This window comes from Octodon degus, unplaced genomic scaffold (assembly GCF_000260255.1).
Source record: "Octodon degus isolate 3935 unplaced genomic scaffold, OctDeg1.0 scaffold00032, whole genome shotgun sequence".
Taxonomy (NCBI): Eukaryota; Metazoa; Chordata; class Mammalia; order Rodentia; family Octodontidae; genus Octodon; species Octodon degus.
Genome location: NW_004524608.1, coordinates 662,094 through 679,099, shown reverse-complemented (window position 1 = coordinate 679,099; position 17,006 = coordinate 662,094). Strand labels below are relative to the sequence as shown.

The 17,006-nt window shown below is 53.6% G+C and overlaps 2 protein-coding genes across 21 annotated transcripts in view; both read left to right on the top strand.

Moving 5' to 3' along the window:
* Positions 1–3,635, top strand: part of Pear1 (platelet endothelial aggregation receptor 1) — a 19,156-nt gene extending 15,521 nt beyond the window's left edge. For 8 of the 10 annotated variants that reach the window (XM_023713755.1, XM_023713752.1, XM_023713751.1 and 5 more), the window contains 8 exons: positions 870–998; positions 1,115–1,243; positions 1,419–1,631; positions 1,797–1,885; positions 1,987–2,122; positions 2,269–2,343; positions 2,433–2,681; positions 3,128–3,635. In XM_023713755.1, the coding sequence (XP_023569523.1) occupies positions 870–998; positions 1,115–1,243; positions 1,419–1,631; positions 1,797–1,885; positions 1,987–2,122; positions 2,269–2,343; positions 2,433–2,681; positions 3,128–3,279 (1,172 nt within the window). In that variant the 3' untranslated portion in view covers positions 3,280–3,635. The remainder of the gene's footprint in view (positions 1–869; positions 999–1,114; positions 1,244–1,418; positions 1,632–1,796; positions 1,886–1,986; positions 2,123–2,268; positions 2,344–2,432; positions 2,682–3,127) is intronic. The other 2 variants (XM_023713757.1, XM_023713758.1) reach the window with 2 other exon arrangements.
* Positions 3,636–5,136: 1,501 nt separating this feature from the next.
* Positions 5,137–15,780, top strand: Lrrc71 (leucine rich repeat containing 71). 11 transcript variants are annotated; one of them, XM_023713761.1, is made up of 16 exons: positions 5,137–5,426; positions 7,987–8,136; positions 8,227–8,355; positions 8,441–8,516; positions 8,906–8,983; positions 11,482–11,550; positions 11,755–11,914; positions 11,987–12,070; positions 12,153–12,242; positions 12,760–12,900; positions 13,074–13,145; positions 13,526–13,612; positions 14,593–14,634; positions 14,706–14,820; positions 15,155–15,276; positions 15,494–15,780. In XM_023713761.1, the coding sequence occupies exons 1-16, from the start codon at positions 5,276–5,278 to the stop codon at positions 15,608–15,610; spliced, it is 1,683 nt and encodes a 560-aa protein (XP_023569529.1). In that variant the 5' UTR covers positions 5,137–5,275; the 3' UTR covers positions 15,611–15,780. The 11 variants fall into 11 exon arrangements, with proteins under 11 accessions (XP_023569529.1, XP_023569528.1, XP_023569527.1 ...); XM_023713760.1 differs by having other exon boundaries at positions 11,458–11,550; positions 14,709–14,820; XM_023713759.1 differs by having other exon boundaries at positions 11,458–11,550.
* The last annotated feature ends 1,226 nt before the right edge of the window (positions 15,781–17,006 follow it).

Genomic DNA, 17,006 nt, shown 5'->3' with positions numbered 1-17,006 from the left:
TGTGTGTGTGTGGCCAGCTCAGCCCACTAGGGGGCGGGGCTGGCTGGCATGTGGTGCTGGGGGATTGAACCGCGGTCCCTGTGCTTTGCTAAGCGTGTTCTAAGTAGGTGCTTCAGACCACTGAGCCATCTCACCAGCCCCAGATTGAAGTTATTCTGATGAAGAATTTTTCCATAGTATTCAGTAGCAACTATTAGGTTACTTCCAGTGTTGAGCACACAAAAATAGGTTACTTCCAGTGTTGGGCACACAAAAATAATGCGTCATGTAAGGTGGAAATTATTTTTTCCTTAGGTTTAAAAAAGCAAAACAAATGCAAGTCCAGACATAAGGAATCCAGAGTAGTTTAGGATCCTGCGGTGGCCCTGCCCTGGGTGTGTCAGTTTGCAGAGGCTGTTAGACCAGCTGAGTGCGGAGTGGACACGTGGGCCTGGTGTTCTGCAGACAGATGGGCTGAAGTAAATGTAGTGGGAGCCACTGGTACACAGATTCCATCTGAAGCTTTAGTGTCTCCTGGAGACTAAGGCCAAGCCAAAGACTTCAGTGAGCCAGGCATGGTGGCGCATGCCTAGAGTACTGGCATTTGGGAAGGTGAGGCAGGAGGATCTCTGCAAGTTTGAGGACAGCTGGGACTACATAGTGAGTTCAAGGCCAGACTGAGCTACATAGTAAGATTCTGTCTCAAAAGGAAAAAAAAAAAAAAATTAGGGCCAGGGAGATAGTTCAGTAGAATAAGCACTTGCTGGCAAGCGCAGGGTCCTGAGTTCAATACCTGGTACTGAAAAAAAAATTTTAAGGGACTTCTTAGGGTCTCAGAGTTGATCCAGGAGGGGAAGACCCACTTACAACAGGCCCCTTGTCTCCTACAGCATGCGCCTCGGGCCACTGGGGGGCTAACTGTGCCCAGTTGTGCCAGTGTCACCATGGTGGGACCTGCCACCCCCAGGATGGGAGCTGTGTCTGTACCCCAGGCTGGACCGGCCAACATTGCTCAGAAGGTGCCCACAGCAGGGGACCCCTCGCCTGTGCCTCAACTCAGCAGGGAAGCAGGGAGGAAGCTGCAGCTTCCCGGCCACCCTGTGACCCTGGCTTGCCTCCTGGGCTCTCCCCTCAGGCTGCCCTCCAGGGACCTTTGGTGCCAACTGTTCCCAACCATGTGAGTGTGGTCTTGGAGAGAAGTGCCACCCAGAGACAGGGGCCTGTGTGTGTCCCCCGGGGTACAGTGGTGCACCCTGCAGGATTGGTGAGTTCACACACACACACACACACACACACACACACACACACACACAGAGTCCCCAGGGAACAACCGCCAAAGCCTGTCACTATCCTTGCTTCCTTCTGGTCACTTCTAGACATATATCCTAGCTCGAAGCAGAGCTAAGATGCCACCCTGATTACCCACCCGCCTCACACAGGAAGCCAGGAGCCTTTCACCATGATGCCTACCTCTCCAGTGGCCTATAACTCGCTGGGTGCAGTGATTGGCATCGCAGTGCTGGGATCCCTTGTCGTGGCCCTGATAGCACTCTTCATTGGCTACCGCCATTGGCAAAAGGGCAAGGAGCACCAGCACTTGGCAGTGGCGTACAGCAGTGGGCGACTGGATGGCTCAGAGTATGTCATGCCAGGTGAGCTGGCACAGGGGCCTGTGGCATAAATAAGGCATGGGCAAACAGGTTGCACAAAAAGACTGGAAGTGGGGGTGAGGAAGGGAGGTCAGGGAGGCTGGGTTACTGAACTCTCAGGACAAAATGGGCTATCTCTGAGCTCCCCTGCGCCTGTCTGTCCTGCAGATATTCCTTCAAGCTACAGTCACTACTACTCCAACCCCAGCTACCACACCCTGTCACAGTGCTCTCCCCACCCCCCGCCCCCTAACAAGGTCAGTGTCAGGGAGGGATGCGCTGGAGGGATGGGTGCCCACCTGGCTCTTGAGGAAGCTCAGGCCTTAAGTGTGCTCTCCCTGTGGCCCTGTCCCCTCAGGTTCCAGGCAGCCAGCTCTTTGCCAGCCTCCAGGCACCCGAGAGGGCAGGTGGAGCCCACAGGCATGACAACCATGCTACACTACCTGCTGACTGGAAGCACCTCCGGGAGAGCTCTCCAGGACCTCTGGACAGGGGTAGGGGCTGGGTGGCCATGGCTGGGCAACATCCTGCTGCTCCTGCCGAGTGTGTGCGGGAAAAGGGGCTGGAGCCCAGTTCTAGAGGAGGCTGGAAGCTGTGGAGGGGACTGGGGCCTGACTGCAAGTTGCCTCCCTCTCCTTAGGTGGCAGCCGCCTGGACCGAAGCTACAGCTATAGCTATAGGCATGGTAAGGGCCCAGGCCCTGTGTCTAATAAAGGTATAAGCCCAGGGGCAGCGAGGGAGAGGTAAACCTGGTCAAGAGACAGTGTCTCTTCATGGAAACTGAATTCTTTACTCAAACCCTAGGGAACATCTCTGAAGAGGAGCTGGGGACCAGCTTGGCTTCCCTGAACAGTGAGAACCCATATGCCACCATCCGAGACCTGCCCAGCCTGCCAGTAGGTCCCCGGGAGAGCAGTTACGTGGAGATGAAAGGCCCCCCTTCAGCTTCTCCTCCCAGGCAGGCTCTTCAGCGTCGGGACAGCCAGCGGCGGTGGCAGCCCCAGCCACAGAGAGACAGTGGCACATATGAGCAGCCCAGCCCCCTGATCCATGGTGAGCGTTCCCTCTCAGAGCATGGGGACAAGAGCAAGAGAGGGACAGAGGAAGAGAATAAGGAGGTGGCACAGTGTGGTCAGACGTGGGCTCAAACCAAGTGATGTTGGGGAAGTCACATTGTCCTCAGAGCCTGTTTCCTCATCTGTAGGATACTCTGCACTCAGAGGCTGAGGATTTAAAATGATAGTGGTGTAGTACTGAGCAGTAGGGAGCAAGTCAGGGGACAGAGATCCTCTTACCCTGCCAGGTGACAAGCTGAAGTGGCCTCTCTTACTGGCAGCTGAGGGTTGGAAAAGCTTTGGCTGAGGGCTGCCCAGCCAGGTGGTAGTACATGTGCCACATCCAGTGCCCACCTTGCCATGGGCAGAAGAGGCTGGAGGGGGAGGTGATGTGTGGGAGGCTGAGGACCCTCCTCTCACTCATCCAGTCCCTTCTGTCTCCAGATCGAGACTCCACGGCCTCCCAGCCCCCTCTTCCTCCAGGTCTGCCCCCTGGCCACTATGACTCACCCAAGAACAGCCACATCCCCGGACACTATGACTTACCTCCAGTACGGCACCCCCCGTCACCCCCACTTCGGCGCCAGGACCGCTGAGGAGCCAAGATGATACAGAGGAAGCCTGCGAACCTGGTCCTTGCTGTCCAAGGCTGGGGACAGAGCTTTGTGTGTACTGCCAGGAGCAGGGAGAAGACTGGCAGGCCATGACGCGAACATATTTAATGAAGGAAGTGAATGGAGAACTAGGAGCCTCGCTCCAGGTTCTGTCAGGGGAGACAGTGGTTGGCAGGATGCCTGATTCCCTTTTATGGACCTGCTGCTCCCCGAAGCCCCCTAGGGCCCTGTGTACGTCAGCTGATGGGTGAAAGTGGCTGGGTGACTCTGGTTTCAGATTGATTTTTAAAATGTATAATGGGTACCTTTCTTGCACATGCCCTGCAGGGTGGGGTGTGCGCGGGTGTGTGGACGTGGGCATGCGGACGTGGGCATGGGTGTGTGGGCGGGTGTGTGTGTGGGTGTGCCTGCATCTTGTCCTCAGGCATTCACAGTTTAGCCCAGGAGCAGCCCAGGAGCCCAGTTAGCTCTAGCAGCACTTGCCACTCCTCAATCCACTGCACACACAGCTGGGTTGGTTTGCTGAAAGACTTCCTGTCTTCCTGGGTGCCCCTCTGCTCCTGGGCCAGAGTCAAAACTTTCAAAGGTTTTAGGGGCCGTGCTGCCGGGCCAGTTTGTCTCTCAAACCTTGTGCTTGCCAGGCAGGAGCTTATGCCACTGAGCTATCTCTGTGGCTCACCAGCTTCATCTTGAATGGTGTCTCCTTGTGCTCTGTTCTAATCACACTGGCCCCCAGGTCTTGCTGCCTGTCACACTTCCTCCTACCCAAGGGGCTTGCAAGCCACAGTGCTCTTCCTCCTGTTAGCTGTGGGCCCAGTGTGTCCCTCCTGGATGGCACCTACACTCCTGCAGAAGGCCAGCAGGGGCACAAGCACCACTCTGATTTCTTATTCCTCATGTGATTATTCATTGTTTTCTGCCTCTAGACTGTACAGTTCTGAAAGCAGGACTCCTGTGTTTATGCTCAGTATTGTTTACCTTTGGCACTCAATAAATGTTCCCCAAGAGGCTTTGTGGCTGAGTGAATTAAAGTGCAAAAGGCAGTGTGGCATGCTACCGCAGGTGGGCACATTGTGTGCTCCGACAGCAATAGGCTTTCTACAGGAGAGGGAGCAGGGCTGGGTGTGTGGAACAGAGTGGGGTGCTGAGGCAGGAAGACCTCGGGAGAGAGTTGGGATTCAGACAAGGCTTCAAGTCATGGCCTGATGGTGTGAAGAGTATCCTGGCACTGCTCAAAGGGTTGGTCTGTCTGGTCTTTTTTGTTGTTGTTGGTTGTTTGGATTTTGGCGGAAGGGGGGATTGAACTCAGGCCCTTGTGCTTGCCAGGCAAGTGCTTATTGTACTGAGTTATCTCCCCAGCCTCGGTCTGGTCTTTTTCATGGTGCTCTGTCTTTATTGGGCTGGTGGACGGACCCCAGAGAATGGACTTGCCCCTACCCGGACTCTACCTGGTATCCTCTGATTGCACCGACCCTGCTATGCTGAGTCAGTTCCCGAGGGTGGTTTTGGATTGTCTGGCACCTGCCCATCCTTGCTCTCTGCACAGTGGTTCGTTCTAGGATCCACTCTGCTCCCTCCGCTATGGCCCAGCCCTGGATCTGGCCACCTCAGCTTTTCTCCCTCTGTTCAGACGCCAGGCTCAGGAGCTCACGGGTTCACCAATAACCACAACAGCCTGGGCGTCACCCCTCTGGTGGTCAGCCAGCTCATCCATCCCTCTGTGAGCCCCGCCCTCTCTCTGGTAAGCCCCGCCCACGACAGCCAGCTCCTCCCCCTCCCCTCAGCCCCGCCCCCCGCAGTCTAGGCCCGCCCACCTCTCGTGGTCGCCTGGGAGAGGGACGCGGTCTCTCGCTGCTGGCTGGTCGGATCCCCGTGGGTACTCTCGGAACAGAGACCCTTAATTCAGCTGTCACAGAGTGAGCTCACCAGGGTGAGCCTCCTGCTTAACTGCTCTCACGAGGGTCGCAAAGGCACCAGCATGTCTGAAACCGGGACGGTAGCCAGGACCCCGCGTCCTGGGGCCCAGAAGTCGTCCGGCACCACGGCCAAGAAAGGGGAGCGAGCTGCCAAGGAGAAGGCGGTGGTGGCTGTCCAGCAGCTGATGGGCGAGGAGGAGTCCAGAAACCCGGGTACGGTGGGCTGGCGGCGGGGTCAGGAGAACAGGGCTCCCAGCTGCAGTTCTGCGCCTTCCCACCCGCCCCTCCCTGGTCGTTAGCCAGGCTGAGTTCCAAGCTTCAGGCTTGGCAGTTGAACTTGATCTTAAAGAAGCCACATTGTAATTTGGGATGCTGACAACACAATACGGTGTGATAAGATATGAGATGAATGAGTGGAAGGCCCTGGGAATACTGGAGGTGGGTTCTGCCGGGAGCTGTCCTGGGTAGTTACATAACCATTCATTCAGCACTCAGTTTTTGAATGTCTGCTGAGACCAGGTGTGATTCAGACAACATGAACACAGTCCTGCTTCTACAGAATCCACCTTTTCTAGGAAAACCAAACCAAACCAAACCAAACCAAACCAAACCATGTAAGGCCTACTAAGTCATATAAATAGTGGGTGTTGTATAAATGGGTGGCTCTTTGTTGCAAGTGACAGAACCTCAATCTAAATTAGTAAGCACCAAGGACAATTTATTGGACAGCTTCCTGATACAAACTTGACAGCTTTGCCATCAGAAAGGGACTCTGGTTTCAGACTGATTTTTTTTTTTTTTTTAAATAACTAGTTCTTTTTTTTTTTTTTGTGGAACCGGGGATTGAACTCAGGCCCTTGAGCTTGCCAGGCAAGTGCTTATTCTACTAAGCCATCTCCCCAGCCCCTCAGACTGATTTTTAAAATGTATAATGGGTAGCTTTTTTGGACATGACCTGAAGGGTGGGGAGTGTGTATGCATGCGCAGGTGTGTACGCATGTGGGCTGGTGCATGCGTGGGTGTGCCTGTATTCACAGTTTAGCCCAGGAGCAGCCCAGGAGCCCAGTTAGCTCTAGCAGCACTTGCCACTCCTCAATCCACTGCACACACAGCTGGGTTGGTTTGCTGAAAAGGCTTCCTGTCTTCCTGGGTGCCCCTCTGCTCCTGGGCCAGAGTCAAACTTTCAAAGGTCTTAGGGCCGTGCTGCTGGGCCAGTTTGTCTCTCAAACCACCCACGGATGGGGTGGGTAGTTTCAAAATGATTCAAGCACATTACATTTATTGCGCCCTTTATTTCTAGTATTACATTACATGAAATAGATTTTTGGAGACAGGGTCTTGCTCTGTAGTTCAGACTCGCCTTGAACTCATGAAATAATTACACAACTCACCATGATGCACAATCAGTGAGAGCCCTGATTTGTTTTTCTGCAACCAGACAGTCCCATCCAGGAGTGACAAAAGACAGTAACACCCAAAGTGTGTTGCTTGTGTCCAGTTTACTCTGTAATCTCATTTTTGTTGCTGTCATTGTGGGAAACCCTGTTTCACAGACAGGGATGTTAGAATTGGAAACAGGCTTTTCAGTGCTTTTGTGGTAGGCTCAGACTTGAATCCAGAATGTATGGAGATTTGGAATTGTCTCAAACACACTTCAAAGACCACTGTCACTTGTGACCTCAAGCAATTGGTCCTGTTCTATCATGGACAGAGTTGGTTCCCCAATTTACAGATTGGTCCTAGATCCATTCCTTCCCAGTTTTGGGGGATGGTCTTCTGTGGCTAGAAAGTCATGCTCAAACCTTTTCAAAGCTGGGACAGATGATTATACACCAGCTGGGAGAAAGAAGGCCCTGGCTCAACTGCCTTCAAAATTTCTGCTAATGTTTAAAGCATTTTAAAAATCCCAATGTTTAAGCCAGATGTGGCAGCACACACCTGTAATCCCAGCACTTGGGAGGATGAGTTTGAGGTCAGCCTAAACTACACAGAGAGTTCAGGCCAGCCTGAACTAATGAGACCATGTTACAAACAAACAAACAAAGTTTACTCACCACCTTCATAATTCCAGTTTGGCTTTGAATGCAGTTACTTTATCTTGACTACAGCTATAATTCTTCCTGAAGGGGTAGATTGAGTTTGCCAAGCAGGTTGTGTGTCACACAAGTAAGCAGGTTTTGAGACCCCTTTGTTTCACTGCCTGCGCTGTTGATAGGGACTGGTTTTTTGGTGTTTTTTTTTTTTTTTTTTTTAACACAAATCTCCAGAGTGGCTTTCCTAACTCAGAAACTCCAGCCTGGTGATTTATCTTTAGAGAGCCACTGTACCTCAGGGTAGAGAGAAGATGTGTGTGTGTATGCATGTGTGCATGTGTGTGTGTGCGTGTGCGCATGAGCGTGTGCATGTGCACTCTGCCCCTGATCTTCAGCTTCCTGAACAGATGTGAGTTAAAGGCATGCCCTTGAATGTGGTTGATGATATCACTCACATCTTGCAAATGACATTAAGTTCAGGTGACATTTTTTAGCTAGCCAGCCTTTCTCACACAGGGGAAGTGTGTCACCTTCGGAAGTGACCTCTTTGACCTGAGCAGTGAAACCAGAAAGCTGCCCAGTGCTGGCCAGCTCGGGCTGTGCATATCATGCACAATAACCAGTTGGGTTTCCTTGACATATGGTCATTCAGAGACTTGAATAGTTCTGTGGCTGCGGTGTTGCTGGCAACAGCAGTGCCCCTCACGTGCCCTCCCTTCCTCCCTCCCTCCCTCCGGCAGAGGAGTACCAGTGCACTGGGGTGCTAGAGGCCGACTTTGCCGAGCTCTGCACGCGCTCAGGCTACACCGACTTCCCCAAGGTTGTCACCCGGCCGCGCCCGCACCCCATTTCCCACTCCTCGGCCTCCACATCGGAAAAGCCCACCCTTGGTGAGTGGCAGTGGTGTCATGGGGCTGTGAGTGTGTGGGGCAGGGCTGGGGGCTGTGCAACAGCCTCCAGCCTTCTCTCCTGGCTTCCAGACGACCAGCGATTGTCAGCATCCTGCAGCCTCTTCAGCCTCGAGAGCAAGTATGGGTTCTTCTGGCCCACCATCCAGGTGGAGCTGGAGCAGGACGATGGCAAGGCGGTGAAGGAGATCTACATCCGCGGTAGCCCACCCACTCTGCCCTGGCCCGTGCTGCCCCCAATCCGAGGTCTTGCTCCTAGGTTTAAGACCCTCCTCTCCCTCTGCAGGCTGGAAGGTGGAAGAACGGATTCTGGCCATCTTCTCCAATTGCTTGCCTGCCTTGAGCCAGCTGCAGGCCATCAAGTGAGGACACTGGGTGGGGGAGGGGCAGCGTGTGAGCTGCGCTCCCAGGGGCCTGGGATAGAGACAGAAAAGGCCCCAGAACGGCTTGAATCCCAGCCCTCGGAGGCTGAGGCAGGCAGATTGAAAGTTTCAGGCCAGCCTGGACAATTTTATGAGACTTTATCTCAGAATACAATATTTATTTTATTTCCAAACACAAAATTTAAAAAGGGCTGGGTGCAAAGCTCCTGAGTGCAGTCCCCAGTAAGGAGCGTACACACACACACACACACACACACACACACACCCTGATGGCAGTGTGGGATGGAGGGTGGGAAGGGCCTGGCCTGCTGGAGGACTGGCAGGAGTCCTCATAGCAGGTGACCTCCTGCTCTTTCTGCTGACTGCAGCTTGTGGAAAGTAGGGCTGACGGATGACACCCTGAGTACCTTCATCGCCCTCCTGCCTCTCTGCTCACCCACGCTCAGGTCAGCAGAGGGAAGCCCAGCTGGTGACGGGAGGGGCTGGTACGGAAGTGGCGAGTCCCTGCTCTTGGGCCTGGCATCCTGGAGGGCACAAGGTCCAGTCTGTGTCTCTCCCCTGACAAGACTCAGTCCCATTTCAGCCCTCACCAGCCTTGGGGCCTCACCCTGTCCTGTCCACCAGCCCCACTCCCATCTACATTCCCTGGAGGTCCTCACTCTTGTTTCTTGGCCTGGGCCTGAGGCTAGGAAGATGGCACTCATCTTGCAGAAACTCACAGCCAGGGAGGCAGAGGAAAGGACCCAGGTGTAGAGCTCGCAGGGTAGTCAGGGCGGTGGTGCTGGTGAAGCAGTGCCCCCCATTTCATGGGGTGGGGGGCAGAAAGGCCTGGAAGGCTGCCTGGAGCGGGTGCTGCTGGGCTTTTTTCTTGGAGGACTGGGAGCAGGCTAGGCTGGGCATCAGGAGAGGCATCCCTGTGCAGGGGAGCAGGTGCCTGGAGAGAGGTGGCCTAGGTATAGGTGTGGTCTGGTGTAGAAAGAGCAGGACTGACTCGGCTGCCTGCCCCTTGGCGCCTTCACTTCTCTCTTCACAGAATATTCCCTAGACTCTGCTGCATCCTGGGGCTTGCCTGTCTCCTGCTCCAAGATGGGGTGGATGCTCCTTGGGGCAGGGACTATGGCTCCTCCAGCTGGGTCCCCAGTATGCTGTGTAAGCATACATTTCTTTATTTTCTTCTTTGCAGTATCAGGGATTGAACTCAGGACCTTGCACCTGCTAGGCAGGCGCTTATGCTGCTGAACTATCTGCCCAGCCTAAGCATACATTTCTTTTCTTTTCTTTTTTTTTTTTTTTATGAGCAGAACATATTTATTGAGAGAAAGAAAGCTCCTGTCCGAGAGAGGGATAGGAGGGGGGCCCGAGTGGGTAGTTTCCCATAAGCATACATTTCATCCCACCTTGAGAACTAGAAACAATTTAGTTAGCAGAGAAAGAACAGTGTGAACTCACTATGGAAGAACAAGTCGGGGGCTCGGGTGATAGCTCAGCGGCTTAAGTACCTGCCTGGTAAGTGCAAGGTCCTGAGTTTGATCCCCAGTACCAAAAAAAAAAACAAAACAAAAAGCACGAGTCAAATACCAGCATAAAAATAATTTAAAATGCACTGTTTATGTGAAAAACAAGGCAGACTGAATGGTTGTGCAGAGAGAAAAAAAAAAAAAGAAAAAAAAAAGACAAATCATGGAAGACACTATTTCAGCTGGGTGTATAGTGGCACACATCCATGATCCCAGCACTCAAGAGGCTGAGGCGGGAGGATCTCCATGAGTTCAAGGCCAGCCTGGGCTATATATAGCAAGACCCTATCTTAAAAAAAAAAAAAAAAATCTATCTGGTGGTTTAGTTTTTGTTGTGATTCAAAAAGACCTGTATTTTGTTGGCACTATTGGAGAAGTCCTTAGTCTACAGTGGGGTCATGTAGTAATTTATCAGTTGCTATGTAACAGAATGGCTCCCAAATTTAGTGGCTTCCAACAGCAGACACTTAGTCCCTCAGGTCCTGCTAGTTCATGTGGGTGTGGGTTGCTGGGTGCTTCTTGCTTGGTCTGTTTTGAGGAGGCAGGAAAGCCACTGGCTGGGACTATGGTGAGCTCTTCTGTATGACTGACTGGAGGCCTCTCCCAGGCATCTGCTTTTCATTGGTTTGTTTCTTTGGTTTTGGAGACAGGATCTCATTATGTAGTTGAAACTGGCCTTGAACTGGGGCAATCCTCCCGCCTCAGCCGCCAGAGTCCTGGAATTACAGGTGTGGGACCACCATGGCTGGCTACCCCAGGAATCTGCATGTCTTAGGACAGGGCAGTAGGGAGAGTACCAGAGAGCAGTGGGGGGTGCAGACCATGGTGACCTGCACACGGGACCAGCACTTGGCAGTGACTTCTCGTCACTCTTCTCACATTCTGTTTATTTGAAGTGATTCCCTAGGGGGTCTGCTGGGATAGCTTAGCTGTCTAAGTGCCTGCTAGGCAAGTGCAAGGACCTGGGTTCAATCCCCGGTACCACATGCTGTGCTGGCCCAACCTTGGACATGTGGAGCTGGCCACAATGACCAGGTGTGGTGGCACATGCCTGTAATCCCAGTGCTGGGGAGGCTGAAACAGGAAGATCACTACAAGTCTGAGCTGCATAGTGAGACCCTGTACAAAATACATAACATTAAAAGAAAAAGAAAACAAAACCAAAAAAAAAAAAAAAGTGATTCCCTAGGTCTGGCCACAATGAGGGAAGAGAGTCAGAGAACCTGGGTGGAGGAGCTGAGGGGCACTGATAGCCATGCTAGACACATTGGCCTCCGACAGGCCCCTCCACACCTGAGTTCCCTGTGCATTTGAAGCCTGGGGAACTGTCCCTGGTATTCCATCCTTCTGTTTCCTGCTTGCTCTGTCCCTCTCCCTAAACTGACCTCCGCAGTTGCTTCTAGTTCTCAGATCTTCCCCATCTGCAGGAAGGTGTCTCTGGAGGGGAACCCACTGCCAAAACAGTCCTATCACAAGCTCATGGCCATGGACAGCACGTGAGGCCACCCGCCCTTACCCACTTCTCTGGACCTGTCTGTTCCAGGACAGAATGAGCCCCACCCTTCCTTATCCTCTGGCATCTTCCTGGGGGCCCTCCATTCTATTCTTGTTCCTGCCCTGTCCCTCTGTGCATGCCTTAAGTCTCTGGACCCGGAGGCTGCCCAGCAGTGCCGGGTTTCCTCCTCCCTCCCGCGGCCCAGGATCGTTCACTTGTCTCTGCGGAACAACAACATCGATGACTACGGCGCACAGCTACTGGGCCAGGCTTTGTCCACGCTGCATGGCAGTAACCGGACTCTGGTGTCCCTGAACCTGGCTTTCAACTATATTGGGGACAAGGGCGCAGGCCACCTGGCTGACGTGCGTGTGCGGGAGGCTGGGGTGGGGCGCTCCCTTCTCTCGCTCAGCTCACTGCACCCCGCCTGCCCGCAGGGCCTCCGGCTGAACCGCTCGCTGCTCTGGTTGTCCCTGGCGCACAACCACATCCAGGACAAGGGTGCCCTGAAGCTGGCCGAGGTAGGTGGCCAGCTAGGATACAGGGAGCTCCCATCCCTTCAGCCCTAGGTCTGACCGAGTCCTGGCCTGGCCCCGGCCCCAGGTCCTGCACCCCTTTGAGCTGACACACCCTGAGGTGGTGGAGCGCAGGCGTCTCCTGCTGGAGAAGGCAGCACAGGAGTGGTCGAGATGGGTGAGTGGCCACCTGGGCAGCTGTGGGCCGCAGGAGCTTCTGGTCTCTGACTTCTGTGGGGTGGGCTCCAGCAGCACAGCCACCTTGTGGGTGGTTAAGATACCAAAATACTACATTCAGACTCTGGACATGAAATCCAGTTCATTCATGCATGAGCTTGTGACCTGGGACTTAACCCCTCTGCCTCATTTCCTTTTCTGTAAATGAAAATAATTGTATCTACCTTACAGGATTGAGAGGATTGAATGAGTAAATTCATGGACCACAATTACAATAGTGCCCAGCAAATGACAGTGATTTCCAGTCAGGAGAGTGTGTGGCCACCTCGCCTCCTAGCTTGAATACTCCTCAGTGCAGCTCCCCATTTCAGAGGAGGCCCTGACACACTGTCCTCACCTTCTAGGAGGGAGATGGGTGGTGGAGCTGCCAGTCCCACCGCTGCCCATGCAGAGGCCGCTCCTCTCCAACCCCCTTGGAAGAAGGTATCTAGCAGCTCCTTTCTCTTTTGTGAGTGCAGCCAACTTCCTCTCGACAAGCAGAGGCCAGAATGGAACGGGAGAAGCCTCAGATTGGGGGGGTCAGCAATGTAACACTGGTGGAAAAGATGCAGTCAATGAAAACCCTTAAGGGCCTGACCAAGAAAAAGGAGAAGCCAGGGGTAGGTGTGCCTGGGAACAGCTGGGTGGGCTGGGAGGGACTCTGAGATGTACAGAGGCAGGGGAAGAAAGGAGGCCAAAATGGGCTTCAGGTCTACCACACCTAGGGCTTCCCACACCTTGCTGCCCAGCCCCTGGGAGGCAGGACTCATTACTTACCTTATATCCTCCACAGGAAGTGGTCAAGAAGGAGAAGTCACCCACACAAGGAGTCCCTAAGAAAGAAGACACCACAAAGCCAGGCAAGGGGAGTTCAGCGTGGGTACCCTTGGCTGTCACCTTCACTGTGTGGAGGGAAAAGCAGTGCCAGAGGCTCTTGGCCTGGACGTGTCTGCCACTCCTTGCTCATGCCTCTCTCTGGGCCTTACTACCTTCTCACAGTGATGATGTGGGTAGCTCAGACATGGTGGCTCCCCTTCCTTCTACTGCTCGTACCCCAGAGCTGGATCCTGATGGTCCTATTGCAGAAGGAGACCATCTACCTAGCTGGGGGCACTTGCAGTTGCTTGTTATATCCCAACCAAAAATTCCTAGGGTCTAATTCCTCACCTTGCCCATTCTCCTTGGGGATCCTGGGTGGTATCCGAGGTCTGCACTATGCTTTCTGCCTCCTTTCGGGCCACACAGGTAACCATCCCTGAGCAGAAACCAAGCAAGGGGAAAGGGACCAAGCCAGGGAACAAAGAGAAGCGCAGCATCCTCTTGGAATCCGAGGTAAGTTGCAGGAGCAGAGGTGGGGTCCTTTCCCGGGAGCTCTAATCCCCCAGTCCCTCCTGGGATAGGGTCTCCTGTCCTGGGCTGTGGCAGGCATCATTTCTTCTCATATTTTCCCCTCCACTCCTATTTGCACCACCCCCAAAAGCTCCTCCAGCAACTTGGGCTTGCTGTGGCAGTAGTGGAGCCCAGTGCTTCCTTCCTCTTCTGACTTGGACAAGTCCTCCCTTTCCTTGGCAGGCTGTAGCCCACTTTGGATCTGCTGTCCCAACTGGACCTACTTCTCCAAAGGCCACCAGCTCCACTGTTTGCTCAGGCAGTTGCACAGGGAACAAGGGGCACTCGCTTTCCCCTTTCCTTTCTTGTCAACTGACCAGCCTGCTGTGCTTTGAAATCTGCCTGAGGTGCTGACTTCACAGTTCCAGCTCCCCAACCTGTCAGTCACCAAGGGCCTGTCTCTGCCCTTTTATTATGCTCCCACCTGCCCCCATCCCAGCCCTGCTGACATTTCCCAGGTAGGAAAGGGTCCCATAGACCTGTAGGAGTCTCCTGGTTCCCTAAGACAAACTCTTAGTGTAAGAAATGGGACAGAGGAAAACCTTGTGGCCTCAGCCTGACCTTACCAGGCTATTTCAACCCCAGTTATCTTGCCTGTCTGCTCGCATTGTTCGTGTTAGGAGATACTGATATAAGCCAAATTCTGTGTGGTTTCCAGCCTGCAGAGCCTTGGCATCTACCATTCCTTGCCCAAACAGCTTCCCCTCACCTGCGAATGTCCATACCTTCACACTGCAACTCACAGGCACATCTTCCAGTCGTTGCCACCCCCTAATGGGGCTAGAAGTTCCCCTACCACACTCTGCGGCATTCCCAGCTTACCTCTTTCGGGGCCTTGCTATAATGAGTTCCTATTTTACTCAGGCTCCCACACACCAAGGAGCTTCTGGAGGGTATGGGCTTATTTATCTTTGTGTCCCCAGCACCTAGGACAGATCCTGGACTCTAGCCAGCACGCAAAACATGTATGTTGAATGAATGACTGGCCTGTTGACCAGCTCCCCTCTCCTCTGCTGCAATTAGTATTCTGCTTTAGCAGCTGGTTGCAGAAGCTACAGAGCTGATCAACCCTCTCCTGGAGCCCATGGAGCACCGAGATGGGAAGGTTTTCATGCCTGGAAACAAGGTCCTCTTGTACCTCAATCTCCTCCGTATGTCTGCTGACCTACCCTGCCCCCCACCCCTTGTAGCTCCTGTCAGGAGGATGCCCACCCCAACTCTAAGGGAGCATACCTGCTTCTCCCATAGTTGGGAATCATGTTTGAGGCCCTCGTGCATGGGCCAGGGGGTGAGGGGAAGTGCTGATTCAGGGAGGAGGCTGAGGACAGTGAGGCAGGTGGTGGGAGGGGAACAGAAGGCTGAAGGGAAGGTCAGCCCACAGGAAGAGGCTGCTCAGTGAAAGGTGGCCCTGGTGGGGGGTGTCTGGGGATGGGGAACTGGAGAAGCAGACTTCAGAGGGTGTGACAGGCCACCTTCTGCCACCAGGAAATCGCATCACAGAGGTGGGGCTAGAGGCCTTCCTCACAGCAGTGCAGTACCAGGCTCAGTTTGCCAAACCCAAGAGTGCATCCAAGGGCCCGGTGGGGCTGCTGTGGCTGTCCTTGGCAGTGAGTTCCTCCTCACCAATGCTACAGGCACCTCTGCTTTCTGTTTCCAAGACAGGCCTGCTGTCCCACGTAGTTTTTAAAATTTACAACATAAACTGTATTCCTCTTTCTTTAAGATCAGCATCATTCACTCCGTATCTGCTGGCCCCTAACCTGTCACACTCCAGGGCGTCTGCTTTCTTGTAGAGGACTAATCTTCATTCTTGTCCTCTTCCAGAAAAACTGCTTTGACCCACAATGTCCTATGAACATCATGATACAGGAGCTGATGCTGCCGAAGGACCCCATCAAGGTCAAGCTCAAGGATGAGGAGGCCCCACCTTTTTCTACCTAGGCTGTACCACCATCTTCACAGAGGCACTGGGCCATAGACACTCCTGTTGTCACCATGTATGGTGACCTCCCAGGGGAAATCGTGGACCAGTAATAGTCTATTGCTGTATTTTTCCTTGGAGGGGTTTCAAAAGTTTGTTCTACAACTATGTGAAACATATGGACTTTGAACTGTTCACATTATGTCAGCAATGAGGGTGTCAATTACTTCCCAGTTCAAACCCATAGTAAGACCTGGCTCTAGGGCTGCAGCGTCAGCTGGCCAGGGCTTGCCCCTCTGCCAGGGATGGCTGTTGCCACACATACAAGCCGTTGGCAGAGGGAGAGTGAGAGGGAGGAGTTCCTCTCAACCTGGCCCACCCAGGTATTTGATGGTATGGGAAAGGCCAGGCCTTAGCACCTACATGGTGATGACCAAGCACTGTCAGTAACCAGACACTCAGATTGTGAGGTCACCTCGCTGTGCCCAAAGCACACACCTGAGGAGCCCAGCCCCAGCAGCAGGGAACCTCCAGAGAAGGGGCTGACAGGAGCCTGTCTCCCTGCACAGCCTGGGGCACTGACCTGCTCCATACTGCCTGTGAGCACCCTCATGGTCTGTGCACCCTTAGGGTCTGTAGAGGCTCTCCCACGACAAGCTATTTTTTTTTTAAATTTATTTTTTGTTAATTGTATTTTAGGGAAGGGTCTACAGGGTGTTCAGGGTCAGGGTCTCACTACTAGATTGGACTCAGTGAATCGCCTGTTTACAGCCTCCCAAGAGCTGGGATTACAGGTGCACCACCACGCCATCTCAGGGCACCCTGGGGGCAGGGCTGGCATGGCAGGCCTGGGGATCAAACTTCCGGCCCCTGTACTAGCTTGCAGGTGCTTTAATTCACTGAGCTATTTGGCTGGCCTTGACAAGGTTTTTTCAAAAGTCTTTTTATTTATCATCCGGTACATGGTCTCACTATGCAGCTCAGACTTGTAGTGATCCTCTTTTCTCAGCCTCCCCAGTGCTGAGATTATAGGTGTGTGCCCCCATGCCTGGTTTCCACAGGGCACCATGCCTGGTTTTGGTGGCCGGCACTGCACGGGGTTGGTGTGGCACGCGGTACCGGGGATTGAACTCAGGTCCTTGCGTTTGCCAGGCAGGCACTTAGACCACAGAGCTATCTCCCCAGCCCCAAACCATCATTTCTCTGAATTTCCAATGCAGCACATGGTACACATAACAATTAGTTACCACAGCTTCTTGCTGCCCCTGCCTACATCTTCTCAGAGCTCTGGTCCTTATTCCCCACTTTACCACTGGTGACCTGGCTGTGTCTGAGGGACAAGGGGCTGGCCAGGCCTGAGGGATCCTGCACCTTGCAGTCCCTAGCCTGCTGCTGCCCGAGGGCAGTGCCTGAGGC

Excerpts from the sequence above, each read along its gene's own strand:
- Lrrc71 (XM_023713759.1), top strand. The coding sequence starts at position 5,276 with ATGTCTGAAACCGGGACGGTAGCCAGGACCCCGCGTCCTGGGGCCCAG. Across the intron at positions 8,356-8,440 it reads GAAGGAGATCTACATCCGCG|GCTGGAAGGTGGAAGAACGG; the intron begins GTAGCCCACCCA and ends CTCCCTCTGCAG. Across the intron at positions 11,915-11,986 it reads GCGCAGGCCACCTGGCTGAC|GGCCTCCGGCTGAACCGCTC; the intron begins GTGCGTGTGCGG and ends GCCTGCCCGCAG.